Source organism: Oryzias melastigma, linkage group LG10, assembly GCF_002922805.2.
Source record: "Oryzias melastigma strain HK-1 linkage group LG10, ASM292280v2, whole genome shotgun sequence".
NCBI lineage: Eukaryota > Metazoa > Chordata > Actinopteri > Beloniformes > Adrianichthyidae > Oryzias > Oryzias melastigma.
This window is the reverse complement of record NC_050521.1, coordinates 23020821-23042031: the sequence shown is the minus strand read 5'-3', so window position 1 is coordinate 23042031 and position 21211 is coordinate 23020821. Positions and strand designations below refer to the sequence as shown.

Genomic DNA, 21211 nt, shown 5'->3' with positions numbered 1-21211 from the left:
ATTAGAGTTAAATCACTTTATTTTTTTTATGATGCGCAGCTTAAAAATGTAACTTTGTAAAACTATTAAATCCCATTCTTCTACATGCATTTCCATATATATAATTAATTCAATTTTCTGCTACAAATTCTTGTGTGAATTGTGAAACATTTCCTCTGCTTCTACAGTAACAGTTATAATTCTGAGCCCAAAACAGCAGGTTTTCATGTTTGACATTCTTCAGTTATGATCCGACCCAAAAAGAATATTTTTAGAAGAAGGAGGAACGCTCAAGGATTCCCTCCTTCCTACTTACTGGGAGAAAGAAAAACGTGCACAGTTTGGATCAAAGACGAAAAAAAAGAAATATTTCTGTTTTTTTTTTTTGTTTTTTTTTTTAAGGATGGCCCAGGGATGAATGCTCAAAATATTTTGGATCAGTTGCTATGTTTTCCTCTGGCCTTGCCTCTGTCCCGACTCTGTTCCCGTCTGCTTTGCATCTGAGTCCTGTCTCGTGGCTGAGAATACACAGACTTTTTTTTTTTCTTACCCATCAGTATCCACTAAAGAGAGAAAGTAAGCTAAATAAAAACATAGGAGTAGATGCTCCAAATTCAGAACAAAAAAGAAATGTAGGATCTGTTAAAAGATTAAGAAAATATTTGGTGAACAAAGTTGATTTTACTTCGAAAACTTCTTTTCCTTCTGAATGAAATCAACATCTCTTCATCTGTCACAATCTCATTTTTACAGGTTTGTTCAAGGGAGAAAACAATCAAAAGGATCAACAGTGAAAATCGACCCACTTTTTGGTGTTTTTAACTTGTTATTTAGGCATTTTCTAATGATGGATTACATATATTAAGAAGCTCAAAAGTGTATTTTAGTATTTCTTTATTCAAATTGTTGTGAAAAGTTGAAAGGATTTTGTTTGAAAAAGGTCGTATTTGTGATGCAGACAATATTCTGGACGAACCACAAGGTCCGAGAAAGGGGGCGGGGTTGCTCCATGATAATGGCCCCGCCCACAACTCAATTTCTCCAGAAACTGTTACATAAATTTGTAGATTTTGTCCAAAAACCGAATAATAAAGACCACTGGGAGTGCTTTTACAAAAATCAAAAGATGATGAAAGTTAAAGAAAACTACGACTCTGTAGAGGATCCTGAAGGTTTTAAAAGCACAAATGAGGCGCTCAGACTGTAGATGTCTTTAAAGGGAGTGAAAGCTCTTTATTGCTGTTGACGGACTCGTTAAAGAGTCTAGTTTTTCCACTATGGTGCTAATGGACGTGGACTCGGTCAAGACTTTTCTAGTCCTCAGCTGATGCTTCCACTTCCTACAGGACTAATTCTCCTTTAGTGGAGTCAACATCAGTGCAGCATGTTTCTTTTTATGTGTGACGTCGAGTTTTCTTCCTTGTTATTTCAGGAAAGAAGAAATCCAAATTCCAGACGTTTAAAAAGTTCTTTGCGAGGAAGAAGAGAAAAGAGCCGTCAAGTGGAGGAGCAGAGGTGGGCCTCAAAGCCAGCCAGTCCATCGACAATGTCAGCAAAACCTTGGAGAACAACGCTCTCACTCGGTCGGAGAAGGACAAAGGATCGGGGTAAGGCCCTTTCAGAGAGGGGGACTGTTTAAATAAAACAAGAGGAACAAAGAAAGGGAAACTGACCCCCCAGTCGGTTTAGAGAGTGCTGCACCAAACAGACACCCGTAAAACAATTGGGCCTTAAAAAAATCCTTGAAATCTGGGAACTTTTGCTCATTTTGTACAATTATTATTATTATTATTATCATTTTTTAAATATGCTCAACCCAAAACTTTAAAGCTAAAAAGCATAAAATATTATTTATGTTTGGTTTTTTTTAGATTTTTAACAAATAAACATGTATTTTAGCTTACTTTATGAGGCTAGAAATCCCCAAAAATGTAATTACGGATTATATTTTTTTAAACTTATATAGCCTCAGATGACAGAATCCTTCATAAGGAAACTTAAAAATTGTATGAGATAATACAAAAAATTGTGTGTATGTAAATATCTTTTAGTTTTTTTTTTCTTTTAGAAACTGTTTCCTTTATTTTTGATTTAAAAAAAAATCCTGCTATAAGTCTATGAATGAATGAATGATGGAAACTCCACTGGCTGAAGAATACCCCACTGTGTGTGGAGTTTATCAGGGAAAAGAAAGGAGGATTATTTGTTAACATTCACCTCCTGTCCTGTGGACTCACCTCTGTGGAAAAAAAACAAAAAAACAAAAACTGGCTGCTTCCTGTTTTTGTAACGAGCCTCTTCCTGCGGACAAGTCCTGGAAAGATTTTTTTCCTTGGTTGTGCCACTTCCTTCTTGTCTGCGGGACAGGATATATCTAATTAAATCTCTCAGCAGTTATCACAAAGACCAACATACCAGTATTAGGAAAATATGATTTGTTTATTAAAGTTAATCTATTAATTTAAGATGCTGAGTAAATGATTTAGTCTAAAGATAGGAAAAAAACACAAAAAAATGACTAGAAAGTACTATAGTAAAATGATCTGTCTATGCTGCAAGTAAATTTTATTTAACAAGAAATGTTATAATAAGATCAATGATTCAAAAAGAGTAAAGTAAGCTGAAAAAACCCAATTGTAAAGCTATACTCACCAGGCATGTAAAACACTGTTCTGTTCACACTGGACGAACAGGGTGGGCCTTCTTCTTCTTTCTCTTCTTCTTCTTCTTCTACTACTGTTTACTAGCGTGTGTCTGCTAGTAAACAGCTCATAGTTCTGTTCGTAGCTCTATTTGGGTGTCAAATGACTGCGTTAGTCGCGATTAATTACAGACAAATTAGTGCATTATTGTTTTTTTATTGTGTTAATCAAATTTTTAATCTATAACTATTGTCAGGTATATATAAAAAAAAACAAAGGTTTACTGGTTTACTTGCATGAACGTTTTATTTAAACTCAGCTCTTATATCGCTCTCGGTGATCACATGGGACAGTAAATTGTGGAATAAGGTTTGTCAACATGGACTATGGTATTAATAAGAAATTTGGATTCAATAATTTGGATTCCTAAGGAAAGGGTTTCCTACTGTTTTTATGTGTTTTAATTAGATCAATCTCAATTAAATATTTTAGTTTTTTTATTATTTGTTTAAAATTGAAAAAAATCCCTCTTGTTGGTGTAAAAGTAAAGGTTGAAAGTCTGTTATATTAGGAAAACTTCATAAGTAGAGTTTTTTGTTGTAATTTGATCTTTTAGTGCAACACAATGTCACAAATTGAAATGAAAATATCTCAAAATGAGGCTTTTCACGGCAATTATTAGGTTACAAATAATTGTGATTAATTAATCGCACACAAAAATGAATGGAATGACAGCACTGAGCTCTATTCTGATATATGAAAGTCTTGGTGCCGTATAATTCTGACAGGACACAAAAAGAAAATATTGATTTATCCTTTAAGATCAATTTTCATGCGGTTGGCCTTAAATTAAAAGAGACATCCTCTATTAATCACTTCCAAATCCACATCCCTGATTGGTCAATCTGGTTTAACTAGCACCGCGCGTTCAGTGGTTGCCTTAAAAATGTATAAATAATTGAACGTGAGAGTTTTTGAACCCCAAAACCCGCATTTACAGACTTTTTATTGGGAGTGGGCGTGGCTTGAGATAGAATTACTTCAAATTGAATGTTAAACAGCCCAATGATAAGTATTTTTTTTTTCTAATTTAAGAGAATAGGTTGTATTTTTGTAGTTTTAATAATTTAATTATAGTTCAGTTTGATTACAGTGAAAAACAAGTGTGTGGATATGTGGAAACTAATGAGTTTAGAACAAAATTTGAACAAAATGATAAAACAATCTTAGTAAAGCTGTCCTAACTTAATGGTAATGTAATCTAAAACTACCACTTATTCTTAGATCATAAATCTAAATTTAAAATCTAAAACTGTTAAAAAAAATCAGATATTCAATGTGGCTTCTCTATACAGTAATTTTGTTTAATAAAATGCATTTAGTCCTCTTAATATATATTAAATCAAGCATTTTTAGGGTTTTTTGGGTCTTAAATCAAATTTTTCTATTGTCAAGAATATATAGAAGAATTCTGACTCTCATTTTAATCATAATTTTCTTCTTTCCAGATTCTAGATCTTAATGAGACAAAAATTATTTTGAGAAAAATGAAGAGCAAAGATGCCTTAAAAGCAAACTGTCTAAAATGTATAAGAAACAAGGTTTAAAATGAAGTATTTGAGTTTAATTTGGTTTCTTTCCTCAAAGGTCAAAGGTCAGCCTGGGTGCCAAAGCCATGTCCCATGACTCCGTCTTTGTTTCCGACTCATCGGAGGCCAACGAGGCTCTGGGGGCGTCTCAGGACAGCATTCACGGGAAAGTAAAGTCCCTGCAGGTGAAAACACACAAACAACATTCCACTGCGCTGGCTGGCTGCGGCTTTGTGGTTTCAGTTTGATGAGGATCATTTTCGGTTAGATTTTTGGCAAATCCGGGGCATAAATGCAGACTAAAACGGCGTCGGAGCAAAAAGAAGAGCAGAGTAAATATCTGTCACAACAAAGGGCTAAAACAGGAAGACATGAGACGCAGATGGACGGCTGACCTTCAGTCAAACTACTTAACTAAGCTACCAGGAAGGAAGAATTTAAAAGCTCCTTAAGGGGATTTGCTAAAACTTTTAACTGTGGACAGAAATACAAAGTATTTGGTTTGTTTTGCAGATGAGGCCACTTACAAACTTTTCCTTTTCTAGAAATCAGTTCAGATTTAGGAAACCGTGACGAGATGACGATTTAAGATAAACACATTTGCATAAATTGAATTTTCAGTGGCGAACATCAGATGGAAGTCGAACGTGCCTAATCCTTGCTCTGAGCTCTGCTGCCTGTTTGATCAACAGAATGAGGTCATTCCTGAGCCAAATATAAACACATTATGCAAGAATCAATATCTTGTGAAGTGCCATTAGAGGAGAACGCGCGGGACATTCTTAGAAATGAACAATAAAGAGCCATGCACATAAAACAGTCGACACTACGAAATGTCATTTTGCAGCTCATAAAAATCTGTATTAACTTTCATTATCACAGTTTACTGAAGTCAGGGTAAACTTTTTAACCTCTGTGAGCTTTGGCAAAAACATTCTAGTCAAAATGAGTAAAATACCTGAAGTATTCAATGTTTTTCTCTGTTTATAAATTCTAAAGTTCATCTTAGGAAGATTTTTTTTTTAAAAAAAAGTAATGTCCTGCCCTTTTAAGACAAAATAAAATCTTAAAATTACCTATTTCTATTTATATTTTGGTATATTGATATTAATTGGAAATAAAAAGGGGGTATTACTAGTAAAAATAGTTTCTATCTTTAAATAATTTTCATTTAAACAATTTTCTGACAAATATATCATATTTTAAGCCCCACAAAAGCCCAACTTTAAAATATTTCTAGACTATAATCAAAACAGTAAGACTTGAATTACTCATTTTAAAATAAATGTGTCTTAAAAAACTATATGTATGTTAAAACTTCTGTCCTTCTGTTATCAAATATACGTATTAAGCCACTAAAAGTCAAGTAACATTTTCTAGTTTCCCTAAATTAAGAAAAATATAATGTAAAATTAAACGTTTTAGTAGTGATATTCTTTTAAAATAATTAAAGTTTTATCCTCTTTAAAAAAGTCATTCTATCTTACTGAAAAGTTACTAGAAAGTTTTTTATCACTCACATAAAGATATTTAAACTAGGCAAAAATACTTGGTGAGGTTTTGTTTTGCTCAAATTAAAAACAAAAATTTAAATTACCTCATACAAATTCTATTAAGCTTGTAAATAATCTTATCTTATCTTATCTTCAGTGGATTCTTTAATTTAACATATTTATCACAGTGAGGTCTAATAGTTTTTGAATTCTCCTCAAAAATAAAAAAAATAAAATAAAAACACTTTAACCAAACTTTAATTAATGTTTGTGAATTCTGCTAATTATGTTCAAGCTTTTATTTTGAAGGATTATATCATAAAAGTTCAAAATGTGATTATAAACATGAAATAATAGTTTGAACTCATCTGGAATTCCCTTTATTTTTCTCAAAATTATGTAAAAACACACCAATTTGATTTCCTCTTACTTTAAATTAGATTACTGCGTGTAGCCTGTCATGTTTTATGCTATATAGGAAAAATAAACACAGAAACACCTGCATAGTATCTCAAAAATTAAAATTTATCAATAAAAAATACTTTTCACCATAAAATATTAAAACTATATTTTAAAAATGCTCTTTTCTAAAAAAAAGTTAAAAAAAATATATATAAAAACTTTTTTTTTTCAATTGTTTAAGTGCAAAAATGTGCATGTGGGAATAAGTAGAATTTATCTTGATTACCTAAAATAAGTTGTGATGACCTGTCTTTTTAAGACTAAATTAAAGCTAGAACATATAAAGACTTATATTTAGGTAAATATTGTTAATATTTTACATTAAAATAAGTTTGTTTCTTTAAAAAAAATATTTATATATATTTTTTCCTGCCCAAATATATTCTTTTGTAAGGGCTAGAAAAGTTCAACTTTTCTCATTTCTAAAACAAAATCAGCCTAAAGTTAAACTAAAATTACACATTTTAGGATCAATTTGTCATAGATTCTGTTAATCAAATAAAAAAATTCCAGTTTTCATAAATCAAGCAAGTCTGTTTCTGCATCTCACTATTCACAAACACAGTGTTGAAATATTATATAAAGAAAACAACTTTTAATTTGAGAAAGTGCTTGAAACATTTCAAGATCAACTGACTCAGGAAAATAATGTTTATCTTCAAACAATTTGTTCCATCTTACTGAATAGTACAAGTAAGTGAATTTAGTCTTATTAAGTGTAGTAAAATATTAAGATAAATACTTCAAAATACTGTCAAATTCCTACTATTTTCTTTTTCAATTCTGTCAGAATCTGGCTCAATTCAACAAAAACCTTTGTTGTTTTGTGTTTATTTAATGCTCAGGGAAATGAGTCCTGGAGCGAGCGTAATGGAGCCTCCTGGAGATAAAGAGTCTGTTTGAGTTTCAGTGAAACATCTCAGCTCACAGTCACTCTTTGTTAACTGTAATCTGTGCTTGTAATGCTTTCTTCATTAATGGTGTTCACTTCATTGATCATTTTTGTTGCTTGGATTCCTGAACAGACTTGCACATCCCACACACAGCAGCCTCATTAAGGCCAAAGTGCCACTCTGTCTGCAGATGCAGCTGAAGCAGGCCATCAGGCTGGGCTCGCCTCCTTCCTTGATGTGTGTGAAAAAGAGTGAAGACGCCGCGACCATGTCTGAGGATGACGGCCTGCCCTGCAGTCCTCCTGAATACACGCCGTTCCACTCGGTGAGAAACCCTCACCTGTGCAGATAACCTGCAGAACGTCGTGGCCTCATCTTTGTTTTTGCGTGTTCTTCAGCGTCAGGATCAGAGGAACAGTTCCAACAGTCTGCATGGATTCGACAGCGATAATGAGCAGGTAAATGTCAGGTGTTGGGATGGTTTTCTACATTCTTTGTGAAGTTCCTGCTTATTGACTGTTGCTCCTCTTGTTGCTTCCTCTTTCTACGCTCCAATGAGGTCGGGTCTGTGTGTAGTTCTGCAGTTTCAGGGGAAGCAGCTCCTGATACACATTATTATAAAGTTATTGTTTTTTTGTTTTAAATGTGGAACAGTATTAAAACAAAACACTCTCATCCCCTGATATACTGTAAATTGACACTGCAGTAACACTGAGGAGTGTTTTCTACAGAGTCCTGAATACGGACAGAAAATAGACTTGATTTGTGTACGTGATTCTTGATTTGTAACTCAGCCAATGCAGATTGTGTATATTTCCTGTTTTGTATCACATATACGGTGGCCCTAAAGGGTCAAAACACATTAAGTTCACAACTCAGCACATTAAGTTCATAACATTTAGTCAAAATATTTTAAGTTCACAACACATTAAGGTCACAAAATGTTAAGTTCACAACACATTAAGGTCACAACGTTTTAAGTTCACAACATATTAAGTTCACAACATATTAAGTTCACAACATATTAAGGTCACAACACATTAAGTTCACAACACAACACATTAAGTTCACAACACATTAGGTTTACAACACATTAAGGTCACAACACAACACTTTAAGGTCACAACACAACACATTAAGTTCACAACACAGCACATTAAGTTCACAACACATTAAGTTCACAACACAACACATTAAGGTCACAACACATTAAGTTCACAACACAACACAACACATTAAGGTCACAACGTTTTAAGTTCACAACATTTTAAGTTCACAACACATTAAGTTCACAACATATTAAGGTCACAACACATTAAGTTCACAACACATTAGGTTTACAACATATTAAGGTCACAACACATTAAGTTCACAACACATTAGGTTTACAACACATTAAGGTCACAACACAACACAACACTTTAAGGTCACAACACAACACTTTAGGGAAACAATACAACACTTTAGGTTCATAACACAGCATATTAAGGACACAATAAAACCCATTCATTTCACAACACTAAGTTCACAACACAACACGTTACACGTCACATGTACACTCAAATATCAAAAACGTACAGAATACAATTTAGCGCGAGATTAAATTAATTCAAAATGGTTTCATACAAATCTTTAATTAGCACGCACGTCTGGTACACACACAGAGAACGACATTCACGCACAGATCAGACTTACAAGTGCATGAATTGTGAGACTCCTTTCACAACTTCAAACTTGTGCATATGATGCATTTAAGGGCTGCTGGAGTCCTGAGTGTCTCATGAACTTTTCTTATTAGCTGCTTTGAATGTAGGTTGTTAATAATATCTTGTAATAACGTGACATTTTTTTTCACTTTTGTAAACAAATATTAGCCGAGAATTAAAAGAAAAGTTATATATGAGTTTTAAAAACACTCAAGATTTAAAAAAAAAAAAAAATGAAGGTCAAATTTTGCAAATTGAGTTTTGCTAATTGAACTATTTATACATTTTTCTATGAAGTAAATACGCCGTCTCGTTTTATGGACAGTTTTGTCAAAAGACTCTAACTATTCTGGTAAGTGAATCATTGAAGACAGAAGGACTTTTCAGGCCGATTGTGACGCTTTGTGTAAACAGCATTTCTGTTCATGTGACCATGGTGAGCATCTCATGATCCATCCAAATCAACCCTCTTGGCTCTAAATGAAAGCTTCCCCTTTGAGATTGACCTTTCCTTCTTCGGTTTTCCCCTCTCATCGTTCTCTTCCTTTGTGAGATTTTTTTCTCTAAGCCGCTCTATCTCCCTTTTTAGTTTATGATTGATTTTCTGAATCAGCATGATGGATTAAAGTCAAGTCCCTCATAAAACTAATCAAAATTAGACTATTTTGGAAGTAAAATGAGCCAATTTTATAACAAATATCTACTTTTACTCTTTGTAATAAAAGGAAAAACTAAAGTTTGTCCATTTTATAATCAACAACTTCCTCTATTGGAAGAGCAACAAAAGGCCATGTGCTCAGAAAAACTCCACAATAGTCCCCTTTCAAAGAACAATGCACATGAAAAAAAGTCATACGGAACTGGAGTTTATGAGGATCTGCAATTGCACAGATTGAACAGCATTCATGCATGAATAGTTCAACTTCTAACACGGTTTAAATGAAAGCAAAGAGCCAAATAAACAAAAATTACCGGTAAACAGAATCTGTGATAATAATCCATTACAGTTAACATTTACAAAAAGTTCAGGTGAATCTGTGTCACTATTACAGTTTTTCCAAAAAATAAAGGACTAAAAAAAAAGGTAATAGTTGAAACTGTTCACAGTCAACACTAAAACAGATGTTTTTAAATGATGGTCAGCAAGTACAACCACAATTCATACTCGGGTGCAGTGGATAATAAAGCTTTTTATCTGTATTTGAACAAATTCCAGGATTTTAGATGGTTAAATAAAAAAAATATGGTTAATAAACGAAAATTAAAAAAATAGCCTCAATTTTAGTTTGGTTGATTAGATTTACACATTTCTGACTGAGATGCACCACAAAAATAAACTGTTTCCTTTTTTCTTTTTTTAATCACTCCCGACATCCCACTACATTTGCTGCACTGAGAGTACCTTATGTGACACTGAGTGTCTTTTATTTTGAAAGGACGTCATGTAAACTTCTGTCAAAATATGTCAAATTTTGAAAAAAGTTATTTTGGGTTTGTGTTCATGTTTCATTTCTGCCCCCCCCCCCTCCCCCCCCAAAAAAAAAGTAAAAAAGAAGAAAGAAAGAACTGTTAATGTATATTGAAATAATAGTAAAAGCTTAAGTGAGAGCTTGTGGCTCCTATTGTGCTCTGGTCTAAAAAATTGGTCTTAAAGTGGCAGCAGGAAAAAAAAAACTTTTTTTTTCATTATTTATTTATTTTTTTTTTTCTTGTTGGGTAGTTAAATGGTTAAGATCAATTATTAAATAAAATCAGATTTTTTTTAATCAATTTATTTCAAAGTAATAGCTTATGTTTGAGATCAAAATTGTCAAAATAAAATCAGCTGCTGCAGACTTTTCATGCCAAAGTAAACTTTTAATATCTTTTATATGAAGTTTAACTCATTTGAAGTCCAGATTTGAGTCACATGACTCCATAAAGTGACTGTTTATCCACTTTATGTGTATTTATGTACAGTCTGCTGGGTTATTGACAGTTTGAGGAAGCTTAAAAATTCATATGTGACTGTATAAGAGAACTGGATGTGACGTCATCTGTAGAAAACGGCTTGGCTTCAAAGAAATAAAGATCAATTCAGTCAGAATTCTTTTGTTGTTTTCCATGTTGGAACCAGAAATCATCAGTAAACAATGATTGGAGTTGGACTGAGTCAACAATAACGAAAATATGTAAAAAATAAAAAGTACCAGAGCAAGAATTGTTATTCTGACTAAAAGAATGACTATTTCGACTTTTTGGAGCCAGCGGGAACTTCCTGTTTGGAACACCAGGGGTGAGGGGGTCACTCAGTCCAGTTCTCATGTACAGTCAATGCATAAGTTTGGGAGAAAAAAGTGGAAAAAACCTAAACTTTTGACCTACTTTTCATCCTTCAGGTTCTTTCCATCTCTTTCCCACTCTTCTATAGGATGATTAATAGCCGTCATGTGCTGTGTGTGTGACTGTTTGGAATCTTCTTCAGCGTGTGTCTGTGCTGATGGGTGTTTTCCAACAATCAAGCTGCTCTTCTAACCATAAATGGAAGTGTGTGGTTTGCCCTCTTCTTCCTCTGGGTGTCCATCATTCTTTCCTTCCTTTTACTTTTCTTTTTCCTGACCTTCGTTCTGCCTCCGCGCTGCTTCACGTGTTATTACACTGACCTACTGTAAGTCTCGGCCTGTTCGGAGCGCATTCCTATGGTTTCTTTGGCAGTCAGCATGTCTGCTTGTAGTTATAGCTTTGACTCGGCACGCCTGTCAAAAACAAGATCGTGTTTCTGCCCCTTTAGAGGACTAGCATCACCCAGTTCTTCTTTTTTAAACAAATCCAAACTTTACAATCTTAAAATGTACTTTTTTAACCGATTGAACACAAAAGAAGACGTTTCTCTAGCGTTTTTGCTGGTGAAAACAGAAAATGTTGGCCCTGCAGATAAGAAGAGCTCATGTTTGCACAGCTGGACGCCCTCACCCTCTTGTGTTGGATCTGTTTCTCTGAAGCCTTCTTGTTTCTCAGTTAGTGGAGTTTCACAGCTTCTAATTAGAAACAGCTTTTCACCAACAATGGCAACAGCGTTGGTTCAGGGCGAGCCGTCTGGATCCGAGCCGAGTGTCCCCCATAGACCTGAGTGGTCTCATCCCACGGATGATTCCGGACCCCTGCAGCCACTTTTTTCCTGTTAATAAGTTATCTGGGAAAGTCACTCTCTCTGTCTCTTCCCAGTTGTCCTCCAGCAGAGCGGTGAGCCCCCTAGTGGTTCCTGTGGACTTCAGCCAGCCGGCCAGCCCGTTTGCCTGTCTGGATAATTCTGCTGCCAAACATAAGCTGGGTTTGAGGCCCAAAGCGCACAACAGAAGGAAACCTGCCAGGGTGAGACGCATTAAAACAACAAATACCATTTTTAATTATCTGTTTTTGCAATTTTTTTAATCTGAAATCATATTAAGATGGAAGTAAATCAATCTTTGATCCATTCCCCCATTAGGAAAGTAACTTATTACAGCTGGTTCTGCCAGATTTTTTACTTAAAAACACCCTATGGACAAGTTATGAGTAAATAATGATTTATCAACACAGTCTCACTCCCAACTCGTCACATGTGGACGTACGGTTCAGGCCCCCTTCGCACCACTTTTTGTCCTTTTTCGGTGTCCCCAACTCGTCGTTTTTGGATGTGCTGGTTGTTCCCATTAAATCAGGGGTCCCCAACCCTCAAGACGCGGTAACGAACGCGGAACCAGTGGGACCTGTGATTTAATGATGGGAACAACCAGTACGTCAAAAAACGTTGAGTTGGGAACACCCAAAACTTAAAAAGTGGCGTGGAAGGGGCCCGAATCGTGCATAAATGACGAGTTGGGAGTGAGAATGTCTTGGATTTAGAGCTTCCATCAGGAAATTAAAAACCCACTCAGATGAAAATGTTTTTATACATGTTATTATGATGAATTTAAGAAAAATCATCTTAAAATTGTATTTCTGTGTATTTCTTTATTCAAATAATCAGTAGCAGACGAAATTATTTAAATGTCATTTAAATAATAGCGTATTTGTGACGTAGAAAATACGCTGGGTGGGCCACAAGTTGATATAGACGACTAGATCAATGTTTTTCTTCATCTGAGATGCCATCAGCTGGACAGCTCCAACATTTCTCACCATTTTGCGGCATTGTTGATACTTGGTTGGAGGGGCTGTAAGCTGGTGGAGATAATCAGAAAGTTCTCAGCAATTTGAAAGGGGAAAGGGGGGCGGAGTTACTCTGTGCCAACAGTCCCGCCCACAACACAAAGGCAAATTTTTTAAGGGTAATAGAAAATTGACTAAAAGTTTTTGGCTAAAAATAGCATAATCATAATTAAAAGACTACTGGGAACGGTTTTACAATAAATCAAAAGATGATCAGAGTTGGTCCTAAATGCCTTTACGGATTTTTTCTGATTTCTTTTTTGTACACACCACTTTTGTCAACCATAAAAGGAGGATTGGAAGTAACAAAATGCAATATATTAAGAAAAAATACATTAATGTATATAAAAATGAGTTGTAACCATACTTACTCGGACTATAGTCAATCATTGTACTGTATTACTCATTATTTTTTTCCACAAATTTAATTCAACACTCCCTTTTAGTAATTGGGAATTCAAAATTCTGACTGTAAAGTGTAGCCGCTCATTTTGCAAATTGTGTAGCTATAATTGTTGTTTTCTTACTCATTTTCATGAGTTTAGAAAATAATTTTCCAGAGACTTCCATTTGTCATTGCAAAGTGTGTAAATGTTCCTTTTTCTTAACCAGAACACCGGATTTTAAGCGTTTTCTGTTCCGATCTGTTTGATTGTGGATCTTTTGGATAAAGTAAAGTTGTTGAAGTCATCTGACATGTTGCATGTTTGTGCAGCGGCTGGACGGGAAAACAGAAACAGACTCTGCAGGGGAGGAGAAGGTGGTCATCTCCACACCAGGAGCAGAAACAAACGCTAAGGAGGAGAAGGAGGAGGAGGAGGAGAAGGAGGAGGAACGAAACCCTGAAGGTTAAATCTTTATCCGTTTCTTTTTATACTTTACCTTAAGTAAGTTTTGGCATGTCAAATCTTATACATCAAAGTGATACATTTATCTGTACATGCTGGTTTACTTTGAAAATAATGGAGAAAACTTGATGTCTCAAAAAACAGTTCAATCAAAACTTTATTTATAAAGCAACATTAACACAAAGTCCTTTACAGGCTTAAAACATTTAAAAACTAATTTATAAAATACAAAGAATTCAACCCCCTGTACCCAACATACAGTTGCACGAGAAAGTATGTCAACCCTTTGAGAGTACTTGATTTCTGTACAAAATGGACACATGATGTTTTTTTTCTCAATCTAAATCACAACTATGGAGAAAAACATTAATTTATGTTTCGTGTTTTTATTGAACACAATCTGTGTGTCGTTTATACATAAAACCAAGTAATTCCAAAGAGTTAGTGATATTTTCTTTAGGATATTTTCTCCTGTGAACATAAAATGTGAGTAAATCTAAAGTATAAATAGAAATAAACCCTAAACTGCGATTAATAAATATGAATTGAGTAAAATTTAACAGTTATTTAATTAGAAATTAAAGATCAAATCTTTTAAAACCTCGAAGTGATTCTAAAGTCTGTCACTTTTGAAGCTTGAAGCATTATTTATTTATATAGTACTTTACAACTCCTTTAGAGGTACCAAAGTCCTTCACAATAAAAAAATACAGTAAACAATATATATAATTTTAACGGTAATCATTTTTATTTTTAAAAATTAAAAAAATATATATTACAGTTTCACTTTAACATTTTAGCACTTCTTGGCTACCAAAACTGTAAACTAGTAATTAAAAAGTAAACAAATGAATAATTACAAGCTCAAAAATAATATTTAAGGATCTTGAGCCATTTTTTTTATTAATTATATTTTGTAAATGAAATTGTATAAAAGTAAACATGTCTTAGTTTTGTTATTAAAATGTTATTATTTCTGAAATTTTAAATGTTTTTTAAATGTTATTTTTATTTATCCAAGTCAGTAGAATTAATACTGACACTTAATTTTGATGATTTCCCCCAGAAACGACATGTTTTGGTTTATTCTGTTTGTTTCTGTCCTAGATGTGAGTGATGATCAGCTGAAACCAAAAGTAGAGAGGAAGGCAGAAGAAGAGGAGGAAGAGGAGGAGAAACATCAGCCAGAGGATCCCAGACTGTCCCTGTCAGGAGGCGAGGAGGAAGGAGAGGATGAGTCGGAAGCAGAGGCGGATGTTTCTCACGGCCCGGACACTTCCTGCGGAGCGGAGCAGAGTGTCTCAGAGGAGGAAACCTCCGACGGCCCGCCTGAGTCCAGCTCAAGAGCCTCCCCGCTGGACCCTCCCAGGTGTTTACATGTCATTTCCTTTAGTTCTGCCCCTCCTGGCTCTCTGGGTTGTAATTTCCCTCACATCAATCTGACATCTTCATCGTGTCTCCCTCCAGGACCACACCAGAGCCCCCTGCTGGCTCCACGGAGCGCGCGACTCCAAGTACCTCCAGCTCAGAGGAGCCTGAAAGTGGCTCCACGTCGGGAGAAGAAGCTGATTTCCAAAAGGAGGAGGAGGAGGAGGAGGATGGAGAAAGCTCCCTTTTAGAGGAGGTGCTGAGCTCTTTAAAGACTCCCCTCAACTCCTGCTCACTGGGCAGGGAGGATCTGGAGGAGGAAACGGAGGATGAGGAGAAAGAAGAGGAGCATGTTGATATCCAGACCACTCCTCCAAGCATCGTCCTGTCAGAGCAGACCTCAGAGGATCAGGAAGATTCCCGGCAGGAAGAAGACGATTCTGTAGAAGAAGAAGAAGAAGAAGAAGAAGAAGAAGTGGCTAAAGAAGAGGAAGAGGCACTGAATGAAGAGGAAGAAGCACTGAATGAAGAGGAAGAACCAGTGAAGGAAGAGGAACATTTAGTGGTGGAGAATTTTAACAACCATGTAGGTATTTTTTTCATCAGGTGCAACATATCTGCTGAATTTATCTACAATTTGTTCAACATTCTGTGCTTACTAAAATGAAATTGCACAAACACACAAGAGATCTTGCACCAAACTGGATGCAAGTTTCTTGAGGTTTGGTCAGATCAGATAAAGATGGATTTAATGAGCTGATAATCAGCAGATAAACGAACATTTGTAACCTTTAACTCTAAAAGAACCATCAGTTTCTTATTGACTAAAATCTACAAAAACCATGAAGTCTCACCAAAATGTTTAGAAGAATACACTTTATTTATGTTTTTGTTGCCATAAAGTTAATTTCTAAAAGAATTAGCTTTTAAATATTATAATAATTGAATTATAACAATGTTAAATGATTCTATATTTCATCATTTTAACTTTTTTTTACTTTTGACAGCAGCAAGTTCCTTTCAAAATAAAGTGTTGAATGTAATCCTACTGAACTAAAAATATAAGAAAGCCAAATCAAACATAACTTTTTCAATTTTCCATTGATTGTAAATATGACAACACTAGTATAGAATTCAATTAAAAAAATATAAACATAATGCAAAAATGATGCAAATAAGCAACAATAAACAACTGAAAGTCATTTTAATCTTTTACCATTATTTTTCAGTGATGTTAAAAATCTAAATGACAAAACTTAACAAAAAAAAATCAAACTCGTTATTTATTCTAATTGTTTACATTTTCTTCAAAGCCAGAGAGTCGGGCTGCAAATTGGTCTGTCATTCGGTTTCTTATTGATCACAACCTTGTTGGAGTCATAGTTTAAAAAAATAAAATAAAACTGTGTTATTATTATCACTATTATAATCTAAATAATATGAATTACTAAACTTTTTTTGGTATAAATAAAGCATAAAAAGGAAAAAACATATTGTTTGAATTTTAAAATGGTTTATAACTGGTTGACATGATGTCCTTTCAAAATAAAAGACTTCCTGTTCATATCAATGCAGCAAATATAGTAGTAGTGTAAACTTAGCAGTTAAAAAATGTGCACAATTTATTTTAACATTTATGATGTGTCTCAGCCATAAATTTATAAATTATTTAAATTAATGTAGCCATATTTTTGCACTATGAGATGCTCTTAAATCTTTACATTTTTCAATAATGGAAAATTGCTTTATGTGTAAGTTTTGGGTGTGTTTACTGATTTCCAATGGATTTTCTGTGACGCACAGCACAAATAAAAACGACAAAACTGCATCTTGATGGAGCATTATGGGTAGTGTAGTCAGGAGTCCGGCGGAGTGATGCGTCCTGTGCTTCAGCTGTGAATAAGTTAGAGTTTAAACTATTTAATTTTGATTCACCAGGGAGTCACAATAGAGGGATAAAAGAGTCACATGTGCCTCTGGAGCCTCTGGTCTGAATTATCAACTTTCGCCTCTCAAAATTCTGACTCGTCTTTTCCTGCTTTCTATTGTCTTTCAGCACGAAGAGGAAACAAAGGAAGATGAGGAAGAAGAGGATAAAAATACAGCTATATCCTTGGAGGAAGAGGAAGAAGAAGAAGAAGAGGAATTCATAAACTTGGAGAAGGAAGATGAGGATAAAAAACAGGTGGAGGAAGATGAAGTAGAACAGCAGGAGGATGAAGAGGAAGCAGAGAAGATGCGAGAACTGACTCCTTGTAGTCAGGATGAGGAAGATCAGAGAGACTCCCCTCTGGAGGAGGAAGACAAAGTGGCAAAAGTTGCCGATGTAGAAATTCAGCTGATGCGGGACGAGGAAGAGGATTTCAATCAGAACTCAGAACATGTGGAGGAAGATGAGGAGGGTAAAGAAGATGCTAGCTTTGTGGGAGAAGAGCCTGAGAAAGAGGAGGAGGAGGAGGAGGCGACAGTTGAGCAGGAAGTGAAGCAGGAAGTGAAGCAGGAAGTGGAGCAGGAGTTGGAGCAGGAAGTGGAGCAGGAAGTGGAGGAGGAGGGTGATGATGTGACCCCTCTTTGTCCTGAGTCCCCACAGGAGGAAGTGATCAGCCCCTCCAGCAAGACCAGCCTCTTAAGCATCAATCTGGTCTCCCCCAGCTCAGAAAAAGCCTTCCAATTCTCTCCAGCGGTTGTTAGTCCTGACCACAGTGTCACGGAGTCTCCGACTGTAGAGGAGGCCGACGCTGCAACCGAGGAAGCAGCAAAAGAAGAAGAAGAAAAATCCCCGCAGGCACCTAAAGTTTCCCCTCCTGTGACTCCACCTCCAGAGGAGACGAAGATCCGCTTCACCATCGCTCCTGCGTGGCAGAGGTCTCAGTGTCTAACCTCACCAGTCTGCGTCTCCTCACCCAAAGAGGAGCAGGAGGTGACTGTGAAGGATCACGCCGCAGACGTCGAACCAGCGGTGGATGCGGTGTTCGGTTCAAGCAAAGCGAAGGCAGCGGGGAGCCCCACTTTCAAATCTCAGAGAGCTCCAAGTCCGGCAGGTAAAAACTCTTTTCTTCATCTTTATATCTTAAGGCAAAAATTTTCCCATGAGGCGAAACTCACTGTTTTAAATACATTATTTTGTCATATTTCCAATGATGGAGAACACTGAATAAGAAAATGAAGCTAAAATTCATTTATTTTTTTTCTTTTTGTTCAAATCGGCAAGAATCAGACAAAAAAAATTAGTTTAAAAAAGGATTATTCTTGACAAAAGGGAAGGGAAAGGGGGCGGGGTTGCTCCATGCGTCCCACCCACACGTTGCTCTGCAGAAACTATGACCTAGGAAACTTCAGGTTTTTAACAAACTGCATATCATAATTAAAAATGTTCTCAAAATATGATTGGAGTGCGACTTTAATCAATAATGGTTTCATTCTTTCTCCCACCAGCAGGGAGCGCTGCGACGACGGGTGGAAACCCAGACAATCCCTTCGGAGTTCGACTGAGGAAGACATCAACTCTTCTTCGCTTCAACTCAGAGGAAGAAAACCCAGAGGTGAAGAACCACTGCTTAGTTTTCCAACAAATTAAAAAAAATAGTTTTCATTTTTTTTAAGATTAAGGAGAAAAACTTGAGCTTGATGGGCCATTTTTGGCTTATTGTTTCATTACAAGCAATCATAAAAGAAAAAAAATCAAATAAATACATAAAAATAATTGTACCAGACCTATTTAAGATATACATTTATAAATTGCATTTCTTTTTTACATTATGGCTCCAAATCATAAATAAAAGGGATTATTGGAAATATATAATCAGGTTTAAGTCTATACATTTGAACCTTTTGTCATTTAGGCTCCAGCTGAGGCTGTAAATCCTCCAACAAGCTCGCCTCAGGTCTGCAGTAAACCCGCCATAAGTCAGCCCGTCTGCAACAAGCCCGCCCTCCCGAAGAAACCGGAGGTCTCCACGGAGGCCGTGGGGAAGCTAAAGTGCTTCTCAGGTTGGAACTCTACACATGCATATCTGCCAAACAAAAAAATAAAAAAAATAAAAAAACACCAGAAAGTCTCTGATTGTTTGGTCTGCTTGGATTTCAGATCCGCCTCGAGCGGATCCTCCCAGCTGGATTTCTGTGGCCAAACAGAAGCAGAAGATCTACAAAGAAAACTCTCTGGAGGAGATAACCCTCAAGAAGGTAACATCTGTCTATCACCAGATTATAAAGTAAAAATTCAGGGTTTATATTCAAAATTCTGAGATGTTAAGAATCTTTTGCATTTGACCCAAATTAAAACATTTACCACAACTAGTCTTTTTTTTCTAAATGGGATGTATTTCTGCCATATTTTGTCAGTATTTATAACAAATAAAATGTAATCTGGGGTTTTAAAGCATTTACTTTTAAATTCTAAACATAAATCTAAACTAAATAGTATCTTAAATACAAATGTAAAGTTTTATTCAACAACTTATGTAAGTGTTGAGTCTAACTTTGATCTAAATCCTGAACTGATGTGAAATCTTAATGTCAACATCAATATAAATGTTAAATGTAAATTTAAATCTAAATGTTAAATCTGAATATTGAATATAAACATAAATGTTTGTTAAATTTAAATGTTTTATCTAAATGTAAACCTAAATGTTATCTAAATATAACTCTAAATGTTGACTTTCAATGTTTAGGAAATATGCAAATGTGGCCACGCCCCCTTGCCCCAGTCCAAGCCTGGAGGAAAGTTTGGGTTTCAGTCACAGATGACGCTTTTATTTGTGAAAAAATATGACGTAAATGCAGCAAGTATGGAAAGAAAATGTCTAAATGTGAAAACATTTTCATGTAATTTCAATTAGATTAATTTTTTTACATCCAAATTCATCCTATGGAGGAGCAGTGGTCACAAATGTGAATGTGAACCATAGAGTTTTTGGTATGATTTGAACTCACAGTCTTGAAAGGTTTTTTCAAAGTGGGAAAACACTGTAAACTGTAGTTTGATGAAAATGGAAGTTCAAAAACATAAGCCTGTGAGGATCTGTGTTTGGATGAATGAGGACTGGATAGGAAAAATGCAAATCCCAAATCAAGATCCTGGAGAGATAGACATTTATAAGAAAACAAAAGACACTATGAACACTATTGTTTTGTTGGTGTTTCTAAAATAAAAAGTAAACTCAAACCAAACTCTTAAAGGAACAAATATGCAAGTTCTGTAGCACAGCTTTTGTTGCATTAACAGTTTAAAGGACTCCAAGAAGCTCCCAGCATCAGGACCACATCTGTATCCTGCTTCAGTCTTCTTGATGACAAGTTTCTACTGATTATGTTAAAGTCCAGATTGAAAGCTATTATTTTTAGCTTTTACAGATGAAAGTGTTGCACTTTTTAAATTTGAGTCTTTTTTACATTTTAAGAGAGGAATTTTACCATTTTAATTATTCTTTTTTTTCACTTTTTTGTGTAACGTACCTAAAATGATTGTCATGCTTATTATAAAAAGCATCAATTAGAGAGATTTTTGCAGAAACGCTTTTGTTTTCCTTGATAATCTGTAACTCTTAACTTTATCAGGAGGAACAAGAGAAAAAATCTTCACTGCCAAGCAAAGAACCCAGAAGCAAGGCGGCAGAATCCAGCATCCAAGGTCAGAGCATAAGAAAGCACCGATGTTGACACGAACATATTTGAAATTTAAAAAATATTCAGTTGAATTTTCTGAAGAAAGAGTGGATCTATGTTTGTTTTTCAGTGTTAACGTTTATGTTTGCTTAAATCCAGTCCTGGGTAGTTTCTATCAGCATCTGTTGCATGCTGTGATTTTGTTGCCCCCTACTGCCCGTTAGATGGTATTGCAGCACCACTAAAGAAGTCTGTTGAAATGAGAACTAAGTCTGCACATTATTGATTCCAATTCTGTGTTTATTCAAGATTTCCGTTGAAAAAAATATTTTTTTAATATTTTTATTATTTAGAAAATATTTTTTTTAAACTTAAATCTTCTGAGAAAACCTAAATTTAAGCCTAAAAATGTCTTACATTTTCCTTAAATCTGTTTATTTTTGGGTACAAA

At 35.2% G+C, this 21211-nt stretch overlaps 1 protein-coding gene across 7 annotated transcripts in view; it reads left to right on the top strand.

Annotated features, from left to right (window-relative positions):
* zgc:66433 (uncharacterized protein LOC321250 homolog) overlaps positions 1-21211 on the top strand; it is a 49739-nt gene that overhangs the window by 27061 nt on the left and 1467 nt on the right. For 5 of the 7 annotated variants that reach the window (XM_024283832.2, XM_024283830.2, XM_024283834.2 and 2 more), the window contains exons 3-15: positions 1412-1586; positions 4269-4395; positions 7249-7383; positions 7457-7516; positions 11969-12115; positions 13650-13782; positions 14890-15151; positions 15250-15736; positions 17207-18191; positions 18586-18692; positions 18993-19140; positions 19238-19335; positions 20713-20785. In XM_024283832.2, coding sequence (XP_024139600.2) covers positions 1412-1586; positions 4269-4395; positions 7249-7383; positions 7457-7516; positions 11969-12115; positions 13650-13782; positions 14890-15151; positions 15250-15736; positions 17207-18191; positions 18586-18692; positions 18993-19140; positions 19238-19335; positions 20713-20785 — 2937 coding nt within the window. Of the gene's footprint in view, positions 1-1411; positions 1587-4268; positions 4396-7248; positions 7384-7456; positions 7517-11968; positions 12116-13649; positions 13783-14889; positions 15152-15249; positions 15737-17206; positions 18192-18585; positions 18693-18992; positions 19141-19237; positions 19336-20380; positions 20679-20712; positions 20786-21211 lie in introns of those variants that run through there. The other 2 variants (XM_024283831.2, XM_036213829.1) reach the window with 2 other exon arrangements.